This window comes from Capra hircus, chromosome 20, assembly GCF_001704415.2.
Source record: "Capra hircus breed San Clemente chromosome 20, ASM170441v1, whole genome shotgun sequence".
Lineage (NCBI taxonomy): Eukaryota > Metazoa > Chordata > Mammalia > Artiodactyla > Bovidae > Capra > Capra hircus.
In genome coordinates, this window is record NC_030827.1 from 3,974,208 (window position 1) to 3,995,612 (window position 21,405).

Sequence of the window (21,405 nt, forward strand, 5' to 3'; positions counted from 1 at the left end):
CATCCTTCTGCTCTTCAGGAGAGCTGAGAGCCAAAAATGTATAACAGCTAGCAAGTCACGGCCAGCAGGATCAGAACGAGCACTGGCATTAACACACTAAAGCGGCCATACAGTGATGCGCCAGACGCACGCTCCCCCCATGCTGCAAAGGGGCCAGCCCAGCGCCCCGCAGCTAGCAAGCCGAGGAACCTGGGATGGCCCTCAGGAAGCCTGGGCTCGTCCCTCTACACAGCTCTGCAAGGCGATGGGCGACAACCTAGGGCAGAAAGACCCTCTGAGCACGGCAGGCATCTGTGGGAGAGTCAAGTCCTGGCCACAGAGCTGCAGCTGCGACCTGGCTCTCACTGGGCCGGCTCTCCCCATGCCAGCTTCTCTTATCCCACCTGGCTTTCTAAAATAGTAATGGCAGTTTCTTCAAGCTGCCACCAACAGAGAGCAAACCGCCTGGAGCTGGACCAGTTAGTTCCATCAGGGGAACTGAGAGACAATGGGTGGAGATCCCCGCTTTTCAAAGAACCTCCCTCAGGGGTCTCATTCTCACCTCCTACAAGTGCTCTGGGGTTCGGCAAGCGGGCAGCACACCAGCCTCACACCCAGACAGCCTGAGGGAGCCAGTGATCCACTCAAGGACATATGGCTCTTTGAACGAGAAGTTTTGGTCTTCTGAGCACCCTGCATCCTCTCCAGTAACCCAACCCCTGCTCCCAGATGTGGACAGAGTGGGAAGGTACTCAAACAGACCACGGGCATTACCAGGGTAGGAAAGTGATGGATCCCAGTGCTCGACAGCATCAAGGAGGACTTATCCAGGGGCTTCCCTGGCCATCCAGTGCTTAGGACTCCATGCTTCTGCCACAGGGGACACAGGTTCAATCCCTAGTTAGGAAACTAAGATCCTGCAAGCCACTCAGAGAGGCCAAAGAAAAGAAATGACTCACCCAGCATGATGGCATCCACAGCTCCCCCAGGACAGAACTCGATCATAATCTGCAGAAAGCACAAGGCAAAGTAACATGAGCAGAAGTGCCCAGCCCACGAATCAGGAGCCCCCCAGGGCCGGCCCCGATCAGACAGGTCCGCTAGCACCTCATGCATTTGCTCTTCGGCCCCTTTCGCTCCTGCCCAGGGGTTTGTCCAATCTGCCCCTACACCCCTGAAACCTGACATCAGTTCTTACAGGAGGCTCTCACACCCAGGAATTACTTGGGCACTTCATTTTTCAGAGGGGGAAAAAACAAAAACAAAAACAAGTCACCATGGAAACCTGCAGCTTCAGTGAACAGCCTTTTCAGCCAAGCCCGCATCCTTCCCTTCTCCTCTGATCGGGCCTGTCCGCTCACTCACCCCCACCCACCAGTCACCCTGCTTCTTACAATTCAAAGCCAAGTCTCGGAGAATTCCAGCACCTGTCTGTTGACTCTTCTCCGTCTCCCAGAGCCTGGAGCATCAGAACATCAGGTCCTTGAAGCCCAGCTCAGGTAGAGAAATCAAAGCCCAGAAAGGAGCTGTAATTGACCAAGGCCACACAGGTTGTCTAGTGGCTCCTGAATGGAGAGCAGGTCTTCCTAACCTCCAGGTCATTCATTCATTCACTCAGCACACATCCAACAGGTGGCAGGCAGCAGGCCCTGGGAGAGCCACCTGATGTGGGCCTTCAGGGGCCGCCAGCCCAGTGCAGCAAATGGAAAGAGCCAGTTAGAGTCACAAGTGCCGGGGGTGCTGACACCGGCCCCTCCCTGGTCTACTCCCATCTTCGCTCTTTCTGGCCGACTCTGGGCTCATATCATATATACAGGAAGATGCTTTCTCTTTTTTTAAAGTGCAGGTAGAGATGGGTGGGGAAGGCAGAAAGTGACACAAACTTCAAGGCACTCCCAGCATCTCCTCCAGCTCAAGGTCAGACACAGTGCCTGGGGGGCGCTCAAGAAGGCCCGCTGCTCTAAACAGAAAAGAAAAAAAACCTCAGCCGTGACCTCACTGGCCCAGAGCCAGATCTCAGGCCAGAGCCAGCTCTCCAGCCATAGGAGGGAGGAGCTGCTTCAGTGTTTCAACGAGGCCTCCTAACTTGTAGTTGACTTTCCAGAGGCTTCCTGGCGCTGTAAATATGAGGATGTGGTGATGCCTGGTTGGACCCAAGTCCCAAGCCCACCGCTCACTAGTTGCGGCCTTGGGCAAGTCATTTCAACCGTGTGAGCCTGTTTTCTCAACTGTTAAGACGGAGCTGCTGATGCTGTTCCTCTTAGCTGGGCCCCACCTCTGAGCTATATTTAGGGGACAGGCCACCCCTGGAGGTCAAGCAGGGAGCTCTAAGCTGGGTCAGGGACACCAGAGAAAAGGGTAACAGGGAGGGGAAGGCTGTGGCGCCCTCCCTCAGCCCAGGGCAGCAGACAGGCCTGCCACGTGCTGGACAAGGCCACACGCCACGGGAGGGGGCGGGCAAGGCACTGTCCACGCGCTCACACACCCCCACCCGCCAGGGGGGAAGGACAGGGCCCCTGATGCTCCCACAGTCACTCTGGTCCTGCTTGGCCATGAGGACGTCAGGCGTGCCCCAGCTCCCCTGGACTACTCTTTACCACTGTGATATCGTCCTAACTAAATGTCATCAGAGATGCGTTAACATGCTGCAACCCAGTACCTGAGGAAGTGGTACTTCTTTCTTCCACTAACTCACTCACTCGAGTGTTCACTGAACCAACCACCAACCAACCAGGCTTGTTCCCAGGGTCAGAGCGCCCTGGATACGGGCATCAACCTCACGAAGCTCAGTATACCATTCTGCCTTTTAATGATGCTTGGCGCTACAAAAGAGAACCCCAAATCCTAATTGCTAGAAAAAGCCGAGCCACAAGAGGCAGGAGTGGAAGGGAAGCCCAGCTCAGTCACCACACAAGTCATGGATGTGGCCTATAAGATGGTGGAATGGCACACCCAGAGCCCACAGGAGTGACAGTCATCCAGGCCTTGATGGGCAGCACGTGAGACTCAGTCAGTAGGAACTGTTTCCAGGATTTCTTTCTTGAGCTCAGGGGTTCAGGGTTTTTTTTGTTTGTTTTGTCTTGTGTTTTGAGACCCCATGAAAGCCACCTTCTCACCCCTCATATAGAAAGATGCAAATACGAACAAATGTTTATGCGCAGTTTCACTGACTTCTTGCACGCCCTCAAGTCCCACCACCAAACCCAGGTCAGTGTTTTCACCAGCTACTGACTACGCAGCCTTGGCAATGACCTACCTCTCTGTAAAATGGGACAACGCTAGAGACGCCCCCAGAACCACTCTAAGGATCCGATGGGGTGGTTGTATCAAGCAGCAAGCCTGAGCCTCACACACAGAGAGGCACAGGGCAGGCGCAGCCGTCTCCTCCTCTACCACGGCCAGCTGAAGAGGAAAAGGAGCGGGGCTTGGCCTCGAGGGCCGGCATGTGTGTGGTCAGTCACTCAGTCCTACTCAACTCTTTGCGACCCTTTGGACTGTAGCCCGCCAGACTCCTCTGTCCATGGGATTCTCCAGGCAAGAATGCTGGAGTGGGTTGCCAAGGCCTCCTCCAGGGGATCTTCCCCACCCAGGGATCAAACCCATGTCTCTATGTCTCCTGTACTGACAGGCAGGTTCTTTACCACTAGCACCACCTGGGAAGCCCTTCAAGTTGGCTTCCTTCTTAGCTATGTGCACCTAGGTAAGCCACTTAATGTCCCCATGCCTGGATTTCTTCATCTGAAAGTGGTACTAATCTTCTCTCCCCCCAGTGTCATCAGACAGCCAACGACATGTCCAATACAAAAGCTACACCAACGAATATGCCCTTGGTGAATCTAGCAAAGGAAATCTCTAGAAAGATCACACTTCAGTTCAGTCGCTCAGTCGTGTCCGACTCTTCGCAACCCCATGAATCGCGGCACGCCAGGCCTCCCTGTCCCTATTTAGGCTTCCTACAAAAACATGCCTTCCCAGAATTACAGTTCATCAACACTCCCACTGCCAGTATCAAAAGTCAGTATGAGAAGTGGTCAAACCTGGGCGGTTCCTGCATCTTTCAGTGAAACTGTCCCTTACACAATGCCCTTGCACAAGGCCCTTACACAAGGCCCCCGTGACCCCTCCCCTCCCAGGTCAGCAGTAGGAAAGCTGAAGCAGTCTGCCAATCTAGTTTGCTTCCTCTTCTGCAACTTGAGACCTCCATGATGCCCTGCACTTCCCGTATTTTCTTACTTTTTATTTTCTTTGAGGCAAGGAATATGACTTTATTTGGAAAGCCAGCAGACAGAGAAGATGGCAGACTAATATCTCAAAACAGACATCTTCCGTTATCATTATTATTCTGCGCCAGCTACTGGGAAGCTCTGAGTTTAGCTTTGGTTTTACTCCCATGAATAAATGTACCAACTTTTCCTTCTACACCAGGATTAAATCTATAATATTCTACAATTTGTATGTGGACCCTGACGAAGTGTCTTTAGAAGATGACTGTCCTGTAAACTACACTTCAAAATGTGAAGCTCTTTTTGAAACAGCAGTCCTCATTTGGAGTTAATCATAGTCTATGTCAGAGTGATGTTCTGTTTATTAACTTTCTGTAATTCTGCCCAACTGTACTCTCACATGTGGCAAAATACAGTTTGGTTTTTCTTCTTCTCCTTTTTTATTTTTTGAAAGTGGCTTTTTTCAGTCCTTTTAGTTTAAAAAGTTTCATGTCTCGGTGCCTTTTATATGACGTAAAAGAGAAAAATAATGTCTCTTTCATGACATGGTTCACACTGGGTTCCATTACACGGGTCTTAACACTTCACATTTCCCGCTCTCAGTCACAGGGAGCTTATAATATGAATTTCTTAGCGCTTTTATAGAAATACATGAGGTTTAATTAATAAAATGATTATCTCAATAAATGTAATAATAACAATAAATAAAAAGAAAACAATCATCTGAATGCCTTAGGATATTACTAAATAGCCTGTTTAGAAAAGAGAATGGAAAAATTACATCAATACCCACAAAAGGTTTCAGTTCAGTTCACTTGCTCAGTCATGTCCAACTCTTTGTGACCCCATGAACCACAGCATGCCAGGCCTCCCTATCCATCTCCAACCCCTGAAGTTTACCCAAGCTCATGTCCAACCATCTCATCCTCTGTTGTCCCCTTCTCCTCCTGCCCTCAATCTTTCCCAGCATCAGGGTCTTTTCAAATGAGTCAGCTCTTCACATCAGGTGGCCAAACTACTGGGAGTTTCAGCTTCAACATCAGTCCTTTCAATGAACACCCAGGACTAATCTCCTTTAGGATGGACTTGTTGGATCTCCTTGCAGTCCAAGGGACTCTCAAGAGTCTTCTCCAACACCACAGTTCAAAAGCAGCAATTCTTCAGCACTCAGCTTTCTTTATCGTCCAATTCTCACATCCATACATGACCACTGGAAAAACCATAGCCTTGACTAGACAGACCTTTGTCGGCAAAGTAATGTCTCTGCTTTTTAGGTTGGCCATAACTTTCCTTCCAAGGAGTAAGCATCTTTTAATTTCATGGCTGCAATCACCATCTGCAGTGATTTTGGAGCCCCCCCAAAATAAAGTCTGCCACTGTTTCCCCATCTTGGTCTATTCTTGGTCTATTTTCTACATTTTATTCAACGACTATGTTACAAAATTTCATATCAGAAGTACTCTTAATGAAACGTACTGGCCTAAAATCACCCATGGCTACAGATGCATCTGTTCATATGGAAAGGGATGGGGCTGCGCCTGTCCACAATGAAAGTCCGAGCAGGACCGTGCCCAGAACAGCCTCTTTAGGGTTTTCTATATATAAGAGCTTGTCGTCAGCAAACAGAACTAATTTTACTTCTTCTTGCAATTTGCATGTCTTTCTTTTTTCCTAACTCATTGTGCTAGCTAGTGCTCCCAATACTATGCTGAATAGAAGTGATGAAGTAGGCATCTTGGCCTCATCTCTGGTCTTAGAGTGTTTAGTCTCTCCCCACTGAGTATGTTCACTATGAGTTGTTCATATGTGACCTTTATTATGTTTAGATACTTTTCTTCTATTGATTTGTTAAATGTTTTTCTCATGGAAGTGCTGAATTTTGTCAAATACTTTTTCTTCATAAGCTCAAATGATCATGTGTTCTCCCACCTTTATTCTCCCAAGGCAGTTTGTTGTATTCATTGATTTTCATATATTAAACCATCCTTGCTTCCAAGAATAAATTTCACTGGTCACGGTATATAATCCTTTTAATATGCTGCTGCTGCTGCTAAGTCACTTCAGTCGTGTCTGACTCTGTGTGACCCCATGGAACTGCAGACACCCAGGTTCCTCCGCCCATGGGATTTTCCAGGCAAGAGTACTGGAGTGGGTTGCCATTGCCTTCTCCTTAATATGCTGCAGTGTAGTCAAAAAACCAACATCAAAAACACACTGGGCTTCTTTCTAGACACTAACAATGAAAAATCCAGTAAAAGAAAATTAAGGAAACAATTCCATTTATAATAGCATCAAGAAGAAGAAAATACTTAGGACTATCTAGAAAGAGGGAATAAGATTAAACTAAGAAGGTGGAAGATTTGTACACTGAAAAGGGCAAAACGTGGCTGAAAAGCATTAAAGATGATACAAAGAAATGGAAAGACATCCTCTATGCATGACTGAAAGGCTTTGTTAAGACGTCAATACTACCCAACACAATCTACAGATTCAACGCAATCCCTACCAAATGCCCATGGCATCTTTTATAGAAACTGAAAAAATTCATACTAAAATTCATATGGAATATCAAGGGACCCCAAGCACCAAAAGAACCTTGAAAAAGGACAGTTGGAAAAAATTGTTCAAAGAAAATTGAAAGTCTCATACCTCTTGATTTCAAAACTTACTACAAACTACAGTAATCAAAACAGCATAAAGACAGACACATAGACCAACGGAATGACATCCCAGAAATAAACCCTTACATATATAGACAAATGATTTTTAACAAAGGGGCCAAGACCATTCAGTGGAAAAAGACCAGTCTTTTCAACCAATTTTGTTGGGAAAACTGAATTACCAGCATGCAAGAGAATGAAGATGGTCCCTTACATCATATACCAGAATTTACTAAAAATGGATCAAAGACATAAATGGAAGAGCTAAAACTACAAAACTCTTAGAAGAAAAAAAAAATGAGGGAAAAGTCATGACATTGAATTTAGCTATGATTTCTTGGTTTTGACACCGAAAGCACTGGCAACAACAACAGAAAAAAAACTGCACTTTATCAAATATAATAACCTTTGGACATCAAAAAAACACTATCAACATGGTGAAAAAGCAACCCACAGAATGTAAGTATATAGGATACTTACAAATCATGTATCTGATAAGCGACTAACATCACGAATATATTAAAAAATATACTTTTACCACTCAATCTTGAATAGACACTTACAGATATACAAATAGCCAATAAACGCATGAAAATATGCTCAGCATTAGTAATTAGAGAAATGCAAACCAAAACCACAATTTAGACCTAGAGGGGCGGGATGGGGTGGGAAGTGAGAGGGAGGAGGTTCAAGTGGGAGGGGACAAATGCATACTAATGGCTGATTCATGTTGATGTATGACAGAAACTGATACAACACTGTAAAGCAGTTATCTTTAATTAAAAATAAATAGGTTTTAAAAAGCCACAATCAGATATCACTTTTCACCCATCGGACTGGCTACTAAAAAAAAAAAAAACAGAAAACAAGCAAGGACGTACAGAAACGGGAACACGTGTGTTGCTGGTGGGGATGCAAAATGCTGTGGCCACTGCAGAAGACATTATGGCAGTTCCTCAAAAATTTAAAACTAAAATCTTAAAAATTAGAAAAAGAATCAAAACTGGAATTGCTTTATGAACTGGCTTTCCACTTCTGAGTATATACCCGAAGAAATGAAAAGCAGAGTATCAAACAGATGTTGGTATACCAAAGCAGCATTATTCACCATAGTTTAAAGCTGCAAACAACCCAAGAACACATCAAGGGATGAACAGAGAAACAAAACATGGCACCTCCATACAATGGAATATTATCCAGTCGTTAAAAACGAATGGCGTGTTGACACATATGAATGAACCTTGAAAATACCGTGCTAAGTGAAAAAAACATCAGCCACAAAAGGCCACACATATGTGATTCCATTTCTATGAAATGTCCAGAATAGGCAAATCCATGCTAGACAGAAGATTTAACCAGTTAATCCTAAAGGAAATCAACCCTCAATATTCACTGGAAGAAGTGATGCTGAAGCCGAAGCCCCAGTACTTTGGCCACCTGATATAAATATGCGATCTATTAGAAAAGACCCTGATTCTGGGAAAGACAGAAAGCAGGAGGCGAGGGGGATGACAGAGGACACGATGGCTGGATGGCATCACAACTCAATGGACATGAGTCTGAGCAGCTCCAGGAGGTGGTGAAGGACAGGGAAGCCTGGTGTGCTGCAGTCCATCCGGACGCAAAAAGTCAGACGTGACTGAGCGACTGAACAGCAACAGAGAGAGAAGGATGAGTGGCTGCCAGAGGCTGGGGGAAGGCTCCCAGGGTGGCAGGCTGTGGGCCTCACAATACGGCCTAAACGCTTTCCAGCTAGAAAAGTGCGGACACCCTATGCGAAGCCCTGTCCAAGGACATCTATGCAGTCTCTCATTTAATCCTTATACATTTCTTTAAGGTGAGTACTGTTATCATCTCCATTTTCTAGGTCAAGGATCTCCAAAGTTTATCTGTAAAGAGCACGCATGCTCAGTCACTCAGTCACGTCTGACTCTTTGCAACCCCATGGACTGTAGCTTACCAGACTCCCCTTCCATGGGATTTTCCCAGCAAGAATACTGGAGTAGATTGCCATTTCCTTCTCTACAGGGTCTTCCTAGCCCAGGAACTGAACCCTCATCTCTTGCACTACAGGAGGACTCTTCACCACTGAGCCATCAGGGAAACCTTTCCATAAAGAACCAGACAGTAAATAATTCTGGCTCTGCAGGGCTTTGCCTCTGATGCTTCAGCCTGAAAGCACTGGTGGACGAGACCTTATCAAATGAGTGTGGCTGCGTGCCAGCAAATCCCATGGGCCACGGTGATGGGACTTCAGGGTGTGCAAGAAGGTGGCAGGCCAGATGTGACTCACGGGTGGCTCCTTAACACCCCTATTCCAGATGAGAAAACGGAGGCAGAGAGCGTTTCAGTCACTTATCAAGGTCCCCAGCTAATAGGAGATGAGGCCAGGATTTGAACCCAGGTGCTCTGATTTATGAGCTCATAGTCTGTCCCTGGGCTAGAGTTCTTCCCCAATCATTTGCAGGACACTTAACATGTCACAGCCATCCCTCATGGCACCAGAACATATCTTCTTTATAAGGATTTAACCCCACCGGCCAGGTTGGAATTGCCCTCCCACCCAGTCTCGAGACCCACAGCAGGTACAGGCCGAGCTGGGATCTGATCCCAGGCTGCTCACGCTAGCTGCCTTGCGTGAGGAAGACAGGTCTGCCTGAGCCTAAATATGGGGAGCACACTCCAGAGCAGGAGGCGTTTGCTTTTCCTGGGCCCTCTTGTCAGGTGAGTAACCTCGGCACAGCTGGTCTCCCTAGTCAGCACTCACGAGCTCTTTGTGTCCCTGGAGACCTCAGCCCATCAACACGCTCAGAGGACGCCCAATGGGAGACAGCCTGCGGTCACTGGCTTGCGACTGCTTGGCGCCCAAAAGAAACTGGAAACCTGTGTTCACCTTGATCCCCTATCAGTTTAGATTAAGCAGCTGTCATGGAGCAGCTTAAGGGTCCCGGCCTTGCTACAGGATCCTGGAGGGCCAGCTCACCTCCCCGATCATGTGTGCACTCATTCATTCGTGGACTGACGAGGCACCTGCTCTATTCCTGCACTATCTTAGCCACAGGAATTTGGCCCTGCACCTGTGCAGGTACTCTCTCCCCACATGGGCAGTGTCCTCTCAGAGTTGCCCTGGGACCGGTGACTATAAAAATCTTCCTTGGAGCTGTTGCAAATAGAGAATCAGCTCAGTAATCGTTAGGACTGACAGAGCAGAATTTAAAATCTCTCTCCTCCACCTGATCAACCCTTCAGAATGAAACACTGACACCAAAGTCCTGTGCCAAGCTGATTTCTGCCCCAGCAAGTAACATGCACACAAAACCCACCGCCCCCCAACCCCCAACTGAGTTCACTGTCCCCCGCCACCATACAGTTTCACTCCATGCCCTCAACTTCCTCAGGACGTAAGCGGTCGCCTGATCAATTAACACAGGTTGGCCTCAGTTTCCCCATCCACGGCAGCTAATAGGAACTGAGAGTCTTATCTGTGCCCGGCTCTATGCCAAGTGCTTTGCATAAATTACCTTACCATTTGAAGTGGGTATTCTGAAGAATGCCTCTGCCTCACAGGATCTATCGTGAGGATTAAAGGGAACAGGGCTAAGGTAACAGGTGCCTGGCTCTCAGAACATTACCTGGGACACAGTAAGTAAATGCTTGACAAATGCTACCTGTTATTATCAGTATCTGGTGATGCTTTATTCCCATTTTACATATGAGGAAACTGAGGCTCAGAGAAATTAAAGTCACAGAAACAGTTACCAGAGCCAGGACCTGAACTGGGGCCTCTCTGGCTGCCAAGTCAGCTGCACTCACCACCATGAAGGAGAGACCTAGTGACCCCACGCCCCCATCCCTGTGCCTCAGGAAGGAAGCCAGAACAGCTTGAGACATAGCCTTCCGGCGGTGGGGGAAAAGGCGCCTCTGTCTCCCTGCTCCAGCACGCGCTGGGCCCCAGGGGTCAGCTCACACATACCAAGTGAGCTTGCTCACCCGGAGATAAAGGAGCCAAGATGTCACAGCCCAGATAAGAGCAGGCTTGAACCACCCACGGGGTTTCAGACATCACCAACATGTACAGCCCGCAGGCAGCAGGACCAAGCCTGACCATCCTCAAGAGACAAGGTAATGTTCTGAGAGCCAGGCACCTGTTACCTCAGCTGAGGCACGCTCAAGCCATACCCTGGAGACCGCACGGTGCTTGAGGCCTGGGTCTGCTCCTTTACCTGGCCCTCCCCAAGGCCAGCAGGAGTTCTGGGTACACAGAGATGCTCAATGACTAAATGTCGGCAACACTCCTGCAACTAAACGCAGATATGACTAAAGGGCAACTCTCTCCACTCTTCTTGCCTGGAGAGTTCTATGGACAGAGGATCCTGGTGGGCTACAGTCCATGGGGCCACAGAGAGTCAGACACGACTGAGCACACCTCTTGCATAGGTCTGGACACAGTCCCAGACCTTCCCCTGTCCTGTGACTGTGCTGTCCAAACCCCTTTCCTGCTCTGAGCCTTAGTTTCCCCAACTGGAAATTGAAGCCTCTAACAGCTGAAAGGTCATTTGCAACATTGACATCTGAGGGTCCAAGGTGAGGGATATCACTTAATCATTAAATGTCATATTTAATATTTATAAAAGTTCATTCATATCATAAATTACAAGAGCCCGGACCTGATTCGTGAACAGTGTTTGCTGAATGAATTTATGAGAACGAAGAAATATGAATGAAACATTTCAGTGGCCTTCAGATGCCCAGAAATCAGCAAAACTGCCAAAAAGATGACTCACATAGCTGATTCTGCAAAGAAAGGAAGCCAGTCCCTCCCTCTGCTGCCGCCCAAGAGACCAGAGATAATGACTGCCATTATTGAGTGCCTAAGTCATACCGGGCACTGTGCTGAGCATTCTACAAGCATTCCTTTACTTACTCCTGTAAGCAATTGTATTTCTCTCTGTTTTACAGATGCAGAAACTGAGGTTTGGTGGGGAAAGAGCCTCCCTAAAGCCACCAACCTCCTGAGTCCACAGAACGAGGGTAGAAACCCAGGTCTGTCCGACTCCCAAGGTCCAAAGATAGCCGAAATGTGCAGCCAAAGGCAAGCCCGTTCCCCGGTCGAGACTTGCTTCTTCTTGGGGAACAGGGGTGGGTGCTGCCTCTTCACCCCTTCTTTCCCAGGTCTCCCTGCCCTGAGAGGCACAGTGACACCCCACCAGCACAGAAGACAGAGGCTTCTGTTTACTTGACAGAGACCTGTAGAAAGAAGGTCCCCAAAACACAAAAGTGAACCCAAAAATGTCTCCCGCTTCTCAGCAGCTGGTCCCTGGAGGTGGAGTCCAGAACCTCCACACCTCTGAGCTCCAGGCCAGACAATGCGGCCATTGAGAGGGGCAGCCCACACCCACGAGGCCTCCCGGGAACGCCAGGCCTTGCTCTTCTGCCCCCAGCCCCACCCACCACGTTCACAGAGAGTCAGGGAAGGAATTCGAGTTCCCCTAGAGACTGGCAACTGAGTGCCCCCGGGCAAGAAGGAAGCGCACAGGGGATGACCTTGGAGTTGCAAGGGGGAACCCCTAAGCCTGTCCAGCACATCTGGCACACCCCCCGGGCGGGGGTGGGAATTACTAGTTGAGATAACCGAGGCAGCGCCAAGTGTGCTGGCCCCAGTCCCGGGGCACCCCTGGGATAGAACTGAGGTGATTCCAGCTGGGGGTGCCTAACTCCTTCTGGCATTGTCTGGCCCAGAAGTCAGGAGCACTGACTTCAGTGTCAGCGTTCCACTGAGCTTGAGTCCAAACGCTGCCACTGTGTGTCTTCAGGCAACATGCTTCACCTCTCTGAGCCTCTAATAGTATGCGCTCACTGTAAATGGGGACAGCACGTTCTCACCGTGGGAGGCGTGGGAGAGTGAATGGGCTAGCACATCGAAGAACAACAAACACCAGGCCTGCCACCCTGCAGAGCACGACAGACGCCAGTCACCATCGTCACGGGGATGACTGTCCCCATCGCCACTCATCACACCGGAAATCAGGGCTGGGACCAGACTCCAGGCAGACACGAACTGGATTTTCAGCCCCCAGGGGAGACACAGACAGATCTCTGTCTGCACAGGTATTTTTGATCTCTTGGCCATCTGTCTATCCAGCCATCATTCCCCAAAACCAGGGGTGGCAGGGCTGCTGCCGCCAAAGAGAGGGGTGGTCCAGGGCCGTGCCCCTCAGAAGACGGACTCACAGCCCACACAACCAGGAAATTAGGGTCACAGGAAGCACAGACACACCGCTGGGAGGCCTGCCTGCCTGGTAGGACGCACATTCTTCAACTAAAATCATTCAAGGTTTGTGGCAAGTGAGACAGTCCTCAAGGGGCAAGCAGAACTGAAACCAAGGGGAGCAGGGTGGTGAGCTGGGCACGGCGGGCAGAGACGGGGCTGAGCTGCTCACAGCCAGGGAGACAGCACAGGGTGGGCGTCCGTGTTCTATTACATCCCCAGGGCAACCCCCGGATCATCTCCAAGGAACGAAAACCTGAGTAAATAGGTAAGCCCAGGGTTTCCACCCTGGAGTCAGACACACATGCCCAGTCACTCGGTCATGTCCGACCCTGTGACCCCATTCCTAGCCCGCCAGGCTCCTCCGGCCATGGTTCCCAGGCATACGTGGGTTCTAATTCCGGCCCTGATGCTAACTAACCTTGAACAAGGAATGACCTTGGAACAAGTAAGCGTAGAGCTCTGACCCTCAGTTGGAACTATAGAATCTGCCTCCTGGGGAGTGAACAAATGGGAAGACTTGGGGAAAGCCCAAGGCTCAGGACCTGGCACTCAGTGAGTGTGCTCCAACCAGTAACACCGGAGGCTGGACGCACGTGGGAAGCTGACATGACCACCGCACTCTCACAGACAAGGCCCCAGCACCAGCAGCTGCCCCAGGAAAAGTTGAAGGAACAGTCTGAGAGCAGCAGAGAGCAAAGCAACGACCCTGGGTGCCCCGGGCAAGTGCGAGCATCTATCCGGCTACACACTCTACAGTTTCATTCTTTGTCTGCCTCCTCGCTCCCACCCCACTGCCCCATAGAATGTGAACTCCCGAAGGGCAGAGCTTTGCGTCTGTGCCCTTAAAGCCGCCTGGCACACAGCTGATAGTCTGGAAACATTTGTTGGTGAACAAAGCAGTGCACGAGTGAGCCAGTGCCTGAACAAGAGAATGAGAGAGCAACGGCTGCCCCACCTGCTCCGGGGAGGCGGGGCCCGGTCACCCGAGAGCACGGATGCAGAATGCCAGACACAGGCAGGAGCTACTGTGACGGGGACGCAGAGGCTCTGCCATGGCAGCAAGCACTGAAGGGCCCATCAGTGAGGACCCAAATCTAAGGGCTCCGGAGACAGAGACCAGTGCGGGCACAGCCAGGAAGGAAGCAGCAGCCCCCGGGACCCAAGGAAGACGTAAGACTGCCTGTGAGCCTTCGGCTCATGCCTCTGCTTCCCCACTTCCCAGGCAGGCCTGCAGTTACCCACTCGCATCTGGGCCAGGCTGGGTTAAAGGCAGCGAGGCCGCCTGGGCGGAGGTGGCGGCAGATGGGCAGCAGGTGGTCGTCTATGGGCGACCGCGCTCAGCCCAGCTCATAGATGCCATCGGGAGTACAAGCCCCTGTGGCTGGAGCTGCCAAACGTTCCAGTCAAGCCAGACACTTGGACTCTCACACGAGAAACGCCAGCTTACGAAGCGTCACGCTTCTGCAGAAGTCCAGAGAAAGCCTGCCTTCGGTACAGCCTGTGGGCCAGGTTTGCACATCAATTGCCATCTAGACTTTGAACAACAGACATGGCCTGTCTGCTGGGTGCCTGGCATGGGGCTCCTACTGTCCTGCCAGCTGGGACACACTGGGTTTCTAGCGAAGCCCACGGCTTCGAGATCAATGTCATCACCCTTAATGTCCAGATGGGGAAACTGAGGCTCAGAGACATACCTGGGGTCACACAACAGCACACAAGCAGCCAGACTCCAGCCCGCGTCTGGCTGACTCCAAAGCCACTGCTCGACGGACCGAAGGCAGGGAGGGTGTGTGTGAAGCTGGGGCGGGGCAGTGAGCGGGTGGGAGGGGCACACAGGAGTGCCCCAGAGGGCATGACAGCTGGCTGCTGGGCTCAGGGGGTGAACTAAGTGCTTGGGAACGTGGCAGGCAGGTCCCTGGACCACAAGAGTCGCCTTGTGCCTATGAATGTGACCCACAGACCCCAGCCCAGCCACCGCCACAGCAGGATTCCAGACAGAGCCCCATGTTACTCCAGCCTTGCCGTCCACAGCTACTCAGTTCTACCTGCTCAGGGCTGGGGGTCCACTGGACCCAAGGTAGAAACTGGAGGGATTCCAGAGCCACAGGCCCCTCCCCACCAGACACTGCCAAAACATGCTCTGCAGGATAACGGCTCCTCAAGTGCAGGAGGGCGGCCCAGGCTGTGTCCTCTGAACGGTTCCCAGTGGTTCCCAGGGCTGGTACCCGGGGTGCGGGGGCACCAGAGCAGTGGGAATCTGGCTGATCTGGGTTGGAATCTGGCTGGGAGCCCTGAGCCAATCTCTCTCTCTCTCTCTCTCTCTCTCTCTCCCCCTCAGTCTTCACACCCATAAAATGGGTTGACAACATCTCAATCCCATAGAAATGTGAGGATTTGGCAAGTTAATCACAACAAGGCCCAGCGCACAGAGGAAGTGTCCAGCAAAGGCCCGCTCTCTGTGCTCCTTTGCTGATCCCTCCCTCTTACCTCCACCCCCTGCCTCTTGCCTCCGCTGCCTGGGCTGCACAGCACCCTGTCTGGGCAGCAGAAGTGGTTAGGAGTGAGAACATGCTTGCCCGGTGGCTTGAGCCGCACAGGCTCTCAAGTGCTCTGTGCTTAGCCGCTCGGTGGTGTCCAACTCTGAGTCCCCATGGACAGTAGTGCTTTATGAAATGCCATTGCGATTACGTGTGTCCCCAAAGTGGACGCCCCTACTGGCCTAATGCAGAAGGACGCAGAGGTCGGCAACCGCCAGGGAACGTCAGGAGCACCAGGATCCCATGGGAAGAGGTGCTGCTCACAATTCTGCCGAGAAGGGCCACCACAGGGCACCAAGCTGACCACAAACAGGGAGCTCAGACTTCAGAGGGCAAGGGCAAAATGAGCCGGCTTGGGCCAAAAGACCTCCTTGAGATCACCCCTTCCGCGCCCTGGGCGCTGCGGGCCAGGAAGGAGCGGGGCAGGAAAGGGACGGTGCCTCCGAGGGTCACAGAGAGCTGGTCCCAGGCCCGCGACCTCCGGTGCGACTCCAGCCCGGCGCCCTTCGACGGCGCTGAGCGGCTCTCTCCACGCATGCCGCGCTGCTCGTGACTTTCTCGTGCCACATTCTCTTTGCAGGTCTTGTATTATTTTAAGGCCAGATATGCAATCTCTGTGGGTGACCAACGGCTAGCCTCGGAGCCCAAGGCGACAAGCCACAGAGACCCTGGCCGGTGACACGAGGTCACACGAACATGTGTGGACAGCGGGCCCCTCCCACCCACACCCTGCTCTGTGACCCGGGCCTGCACTTCCTCTCGGGAGGAGGCTCACTTTCAGACAAGCGGCCACATTCTGGAAAGCCTGCAGTCACTCCTTCAGACTCACAGGCACACACAACTCGGAGTACACGCACGGGAAGGCCACATACGCCTCACAAGCCTATTTTTGGATTCCTTACAACCAGGAGTCCTGGTTTAAATACCACCAGATCTGGGAAGCTCAGTTACGGGCAAAGCAGCCCTGACTCTGTGAAAAAACAGTCATCTTGCACAATTTTCTGGGAAAACACAGTCCTCTTAGTTATCTGTACTTTCCTCATTTGATAGAGACATGGAATGAGAAATAGATCCTCTCACTTCTACTTCGAGAAAAACAGTGACAGATACTTACAGTTGCCAAGGTGGAGGGGGCCTGGGGAAGGAAGGATTGGGGGTTTGGAATTAGCACATGTGAACTATTACATACAGGATGGACACAAACAACAAGGCCCTGCCGGATAGCACAGGGAACTGTTAGTCAATCAATACCCTACACGAAACCACGATGGAAAAGCGTATGAGGAAGACTGCACATGCATATTACCGAGTCATTCGGTACAGAAGAAATTAACACAACATTGTAAATCAACTGCAGTTTGATCACTTTTTTAAAAAAAGAAAGAAAACCAGCGGTGTGTGCCAGTGACAAACAGCCCTCAGGCTCAGTCTTGGGGGACATTAGGGAGTAGTGAGGTCTGAGGCTAATTAGAGAGCAAATCTCCACCTGAGGGGCCACTGCTGCCCAGCCTCAGGCAACTGCTGCCACACCTGCAGGTTGTTCTAAAAAGAAAAAAAAAAAAATCCCAAGGCCAGCAAAATGCTAGCAGCAAATTCCTACAACCATCTCGTGTGCGAAACAAAACCTGCGTGGGTCTGTCCTAGCCCGACATCCTCAGTTTGTGACCGAGCTCACGGCCTGACTGGCTCCTCCCAACAACACAAGAGGCTGTGAGCGGGAGAGGCACGGGCCTCGACTGAGGGTGATTTGGTCCCCAGGGGACATCTGGCAACACCGAGGCCGCGCACGTGTGCCCAGTCGTGTCCGACTATTATGACCCCACGGACTGTAACCCCCCAGGCTCCTCCGTCCATGGGATTCTCCAGGCAAGGATACTGGAGTGGGTAGCCATTCCCTTCTCTAGGGGATCTTCCTGACCCAGGGATCTAACCCAGGTCTCCAGCGCTGCAGGCAGACTCTTTACCATCTGAGCCACCAGGGACAGAGGCAGAGACAGAGCTAAGCACCCTACCATATAGGGCCGCTCCCCCTACACAGAAAATGACCCAAACCCTGACGCAGACCAGAGTCCAGAAGGCCTGGGAGTTCCTCTGGGGAACATGGGAGTGTTCCCCAGACGGGAGTGGTGGGAAGCTTGCCCCTCCAGCTTGGGGCAGCTGCTGCTTTCTCTGTGGCTCCATTAGATTTCAACAGAGGGCTCTACAGCTAAAGATGCCAGGAAAGCGCAGGTGGGGACGATGCAAGTTGAGACATGAGCTGGGGAGCAAGACCACTGGCCCCCAGGTGGTGGCCTCCAGGGAGAGGTGGGTCCACACCCAGTCTCTGTCCCGCAAGTGTTTCTGGACAAGCTGGGCCACGCCAGTCCTAAGAGGACCACCCCAACCTCTGGCCTCTCGGGCTTGGCAAGCCCAAATGCACTGGCCAAAACAGTGCCCTGGCCTGCGGGCGTGTCCCCAAGAGGAGGTCCTGAGACTGGGGCACCGCACGGCCCTGGGGGAGAGGAGTCCCTCCCCTGCTCACCCTCCCTTCTGAGCCCAGTCGCAGCCGGGCACCGAGGAGGCCCACGGTGACAGCATCCCTTCTAACGTGGAGTGCAGGCCCAGGGTGGAGGGCTTTGGCAGGCAAAGGGATTGGGCCAGAATGGAGCAAACTGGTTTATTTTCCTTTATTTCTATTTATGGCAAGAGGGCCCTAGTTTTCCATTTAGGGTAGTGAGATGAAAGTTTCTTTTTCAATAAATATATTTAACTTCTAAAAAGTGAGTCACCTTAAACAAATACTAACTATTCCAGAGGTAGCACAATGAATGAGGTTTAGGAGAGGCAGCCCTACCAAGAGTGTTACTACAGCTCTCTAAGTCTGAGAATGACAAGGCCATCCCTGGGGGAGGTGGGGTGGGGAAATCCAGGAAGGCTCCCTGACTGTGGACGCCTTCCATGCTAAGTAAGAGTCACTGCTTTGTTTGGTGGTCAGCAAGGAGATTCCTGGGCTGATAAACTTGTGCAAAACTTTCTGCCCAGACAAAACTTGAGGGCAGAGGGGCTTCTGAACTTGACCTGTGCCAGGTCTCCAGGAGTGGAGGCCAGCCCTGCTGTGGGTGCACGAAAGGCCTTTCCTCACCCTGTGCAGACTTCATCACCCACCCTGACATCACTTTTCATCCTGTTGGCCAGTGGCGTGATCACAGCAAAGCCTCCGCAAGGTTCAGAGTAAAAGGCAGAAAAGGCAGAAGAGAAGAGGCTTCCAGAAACCCAGTATGAGGACATAGTGGGAACGGACAGGAAGAACTGTGAGAGGAGGGGAGAGACAGTCACTGGCATTAACCAAGCACCCACGCTGGGCCAGACTCTGCTGCCCGTGCCCAACCTGCACACCTCACGTAATCCTTACAACGGGCGAGGTTGTTATCATCATTTCCATTCTAGCGGTAGAGAGCCAGGACTCAGCGGTCAGCTGAGATCTCAGCTGGTGCTACGAGCCAGGCCTGGTCCCCACTTCCTCCACCGCAGGGCGGGGAAGAGGGCAATGCACGCGACACACGCAGAAGAATCAGCCAGTGAAGACTCAGACTAGTTAATCCCACCAATGGCTGAGGAAGAGGGCGGACCTGGCCTGCCTGAAACCGCCGCCCCGCCGAGGCCTCCCGACACCCGCAACAAGACCACAACCCCAACCTGCCTGTCCTCATCTCCTAGCACCCCACCCCAACCCAGGCACACTGGCCCCTCGGCCCCTCTGAACGTGATAAGCACACTCTCACCTCGGGGGCCCTTGCTGACCGCTGGATCCTCCCTCAGCTGGGTCCTTCTCGGACAGGCCTCCCGCTGAACATGCACGCAAGGCTGCTTGCCCTGTTCCAAGTCACACCTCTGATGTCATATCCATCATGGTCCTTATGGTTACCTGAATTATGTGTTTATGCGCTAACTGGCTGACTTCCTCATCAGACTGTAAGCTCCTTGAGCACAAAAACTGCATCTCTTGCTCACCACTGAATCCCCAGCCCGCAGAACAGGGCCTGGCACACAGCGGGTGCTCAGCAACGTGCTCAGGGCCAGAGAGAATCTGGTCTCCTTTCACGTGGGTCTCTGCCTCTCCTCCTCTGCCATCTTCCAGCCACAACTTTTGTCTGGTCCTTTACAGGCTCCACTGGGTCCTGTCTCAGGGCCTCTGAGAATACTTCCTATTCTCTTTACCTGGAAATTTCTGCTCTCTAAATTTCTGCAGGTCTGCCTGCAGCCTGTCTTTGGGGCCTCAGCTGAAAGGTCACCTTGTGAGAAAGGCCTTCCTTATCTATCCTATTTGAAGCATCTGCCCCTGACCTGCCTGCCCACCTCCCACCAAGAACTTCCGTCACATTTCCCAGTCTATTTTTCTTTCACACACTTCTCACTTGCTGAAGTCCTCTCGTTTACTTCTCTATCTGCTTCCATACTGTCTGCTTCTACCACTGGACTCTGAGCCCAGCGAGGCCAGGGATCTGGCTGGTCTTGATCATTTCCGTATCCTCCGGGCGGGATCAGGACTGGGCACAAGGAAGAAATTCAACAGACACTTGTTCACACGAATAAATGGAGAACCCTGTGATCTGACAGGGCTGCAGGCTTAATTCCTCCAAGATGACCCAAGCTTCTAGAGACAAGAGCCAGAGTCCCATGGTGAACAGGTAAGATCACGACAGCAGGTTTGCTGTCCTGCAGAAAGGCTGAGGGAAACTCGGGCTCAGAAACCAATCAGGAGCTTTCAGAATCGTCACAGCTTGCCACGCAGGACTTCACAGCCACCTTCACTTCCTGGCCAGATTCTGCACAGGAAAAGCTTCCACCCTGCAAGCGACTGAAAGCTAGAGGATTGTTTCAGCCAAAAACAAGGGCAACACCGCCCCGAGGCTACGCTCTGTGGGTTGCAGGGACTCCACTGCCTTCACTGTCCCTGGGGCCGACCCCACAAGGGGAGGGGCGCCCCAGGACCTCCACTCCTGCCTCTGCTCTGGGTCAGCACTGCAGGAGCATGAAGACAGGGTCCTGCCTACCAGAGGAGGGGGATGCCAGCACTGGCACCAGCACTGAAACGCGACGGGAGGATAAGCGACCACAGAGGAGCAGAGAGGAGGAAGGGGAGGTGCGCTCCACCGAGAGGGGCATGGGAGTGTGGAAGGAGAGGTCCCGCTGACTCTGCAGATGGCACTGCGGAGGGCTGCCTGGAGGAAGGCACTAGATGCAAAGACCTGGAGGTGCCGCCTACAAGCAGTCTGAACAGCTGCAGAGGGAGGCCTGGGAAGATGCTGGCAGACAGACTATAATCAGCCTACGTTCCAGGTAATGGGTGTGGAATATATTCTGGAGAGCTGTGGAAGGGCTTTTCAAAGGGCACTGTGACATGAGCAGGGTCTCTCATCCACAGTATCTGACGTCTGTATGTCTGGCCTTGTAACTAATTCACTGTGCGACTTTAGCTGAAATTCCAGCTTTGGCCACCTGATTTGAAGAACTGACTCACTGGAAAAGACGATGATGCTGGGAAAGATTGAAGGTGGGATGAGAAGGGGATGAGAGGATGAGATGGTTGGACGGCATCACCAACTCAATGGACATGAGTTTGAGTAAACTCTGGAAGTTGGTGATGGACAGGGAGGCCTGGCGTGCTGCAGTCTGTAGGGTCGCAAAGGGTCGGACACGACTGAGCGACTGAACTAATTAAGACCCTCTCTGGTGCGCAGCTGTCTCATTTTTCA

The 21,405-nt window shown here is 51.6% G+C and overlaps 1 protein-coding gene across 1 annotated transcript in view; it reads right to left on the reverse strand.

The window, feature by feature from the left end:
• STK10 (serine/threonine kinase 10) overlaps positions 1 to 21,405 on the reverse strand; it is a 130,365-nt gene that overhangs the window by 72,931 nt on the left and 36,029 nt on the right. Inside the window, exon 3 of the mRNA XM_018065487.1 lies at positions 939 to 987. Within this exon, the coding sequence (XP_017920976.1) occupies positions 939 to 987 (49 nt within the window). The remainder of the gene's footprint in view (positions 1 to 938; positions 988 to 21,405) is intronic.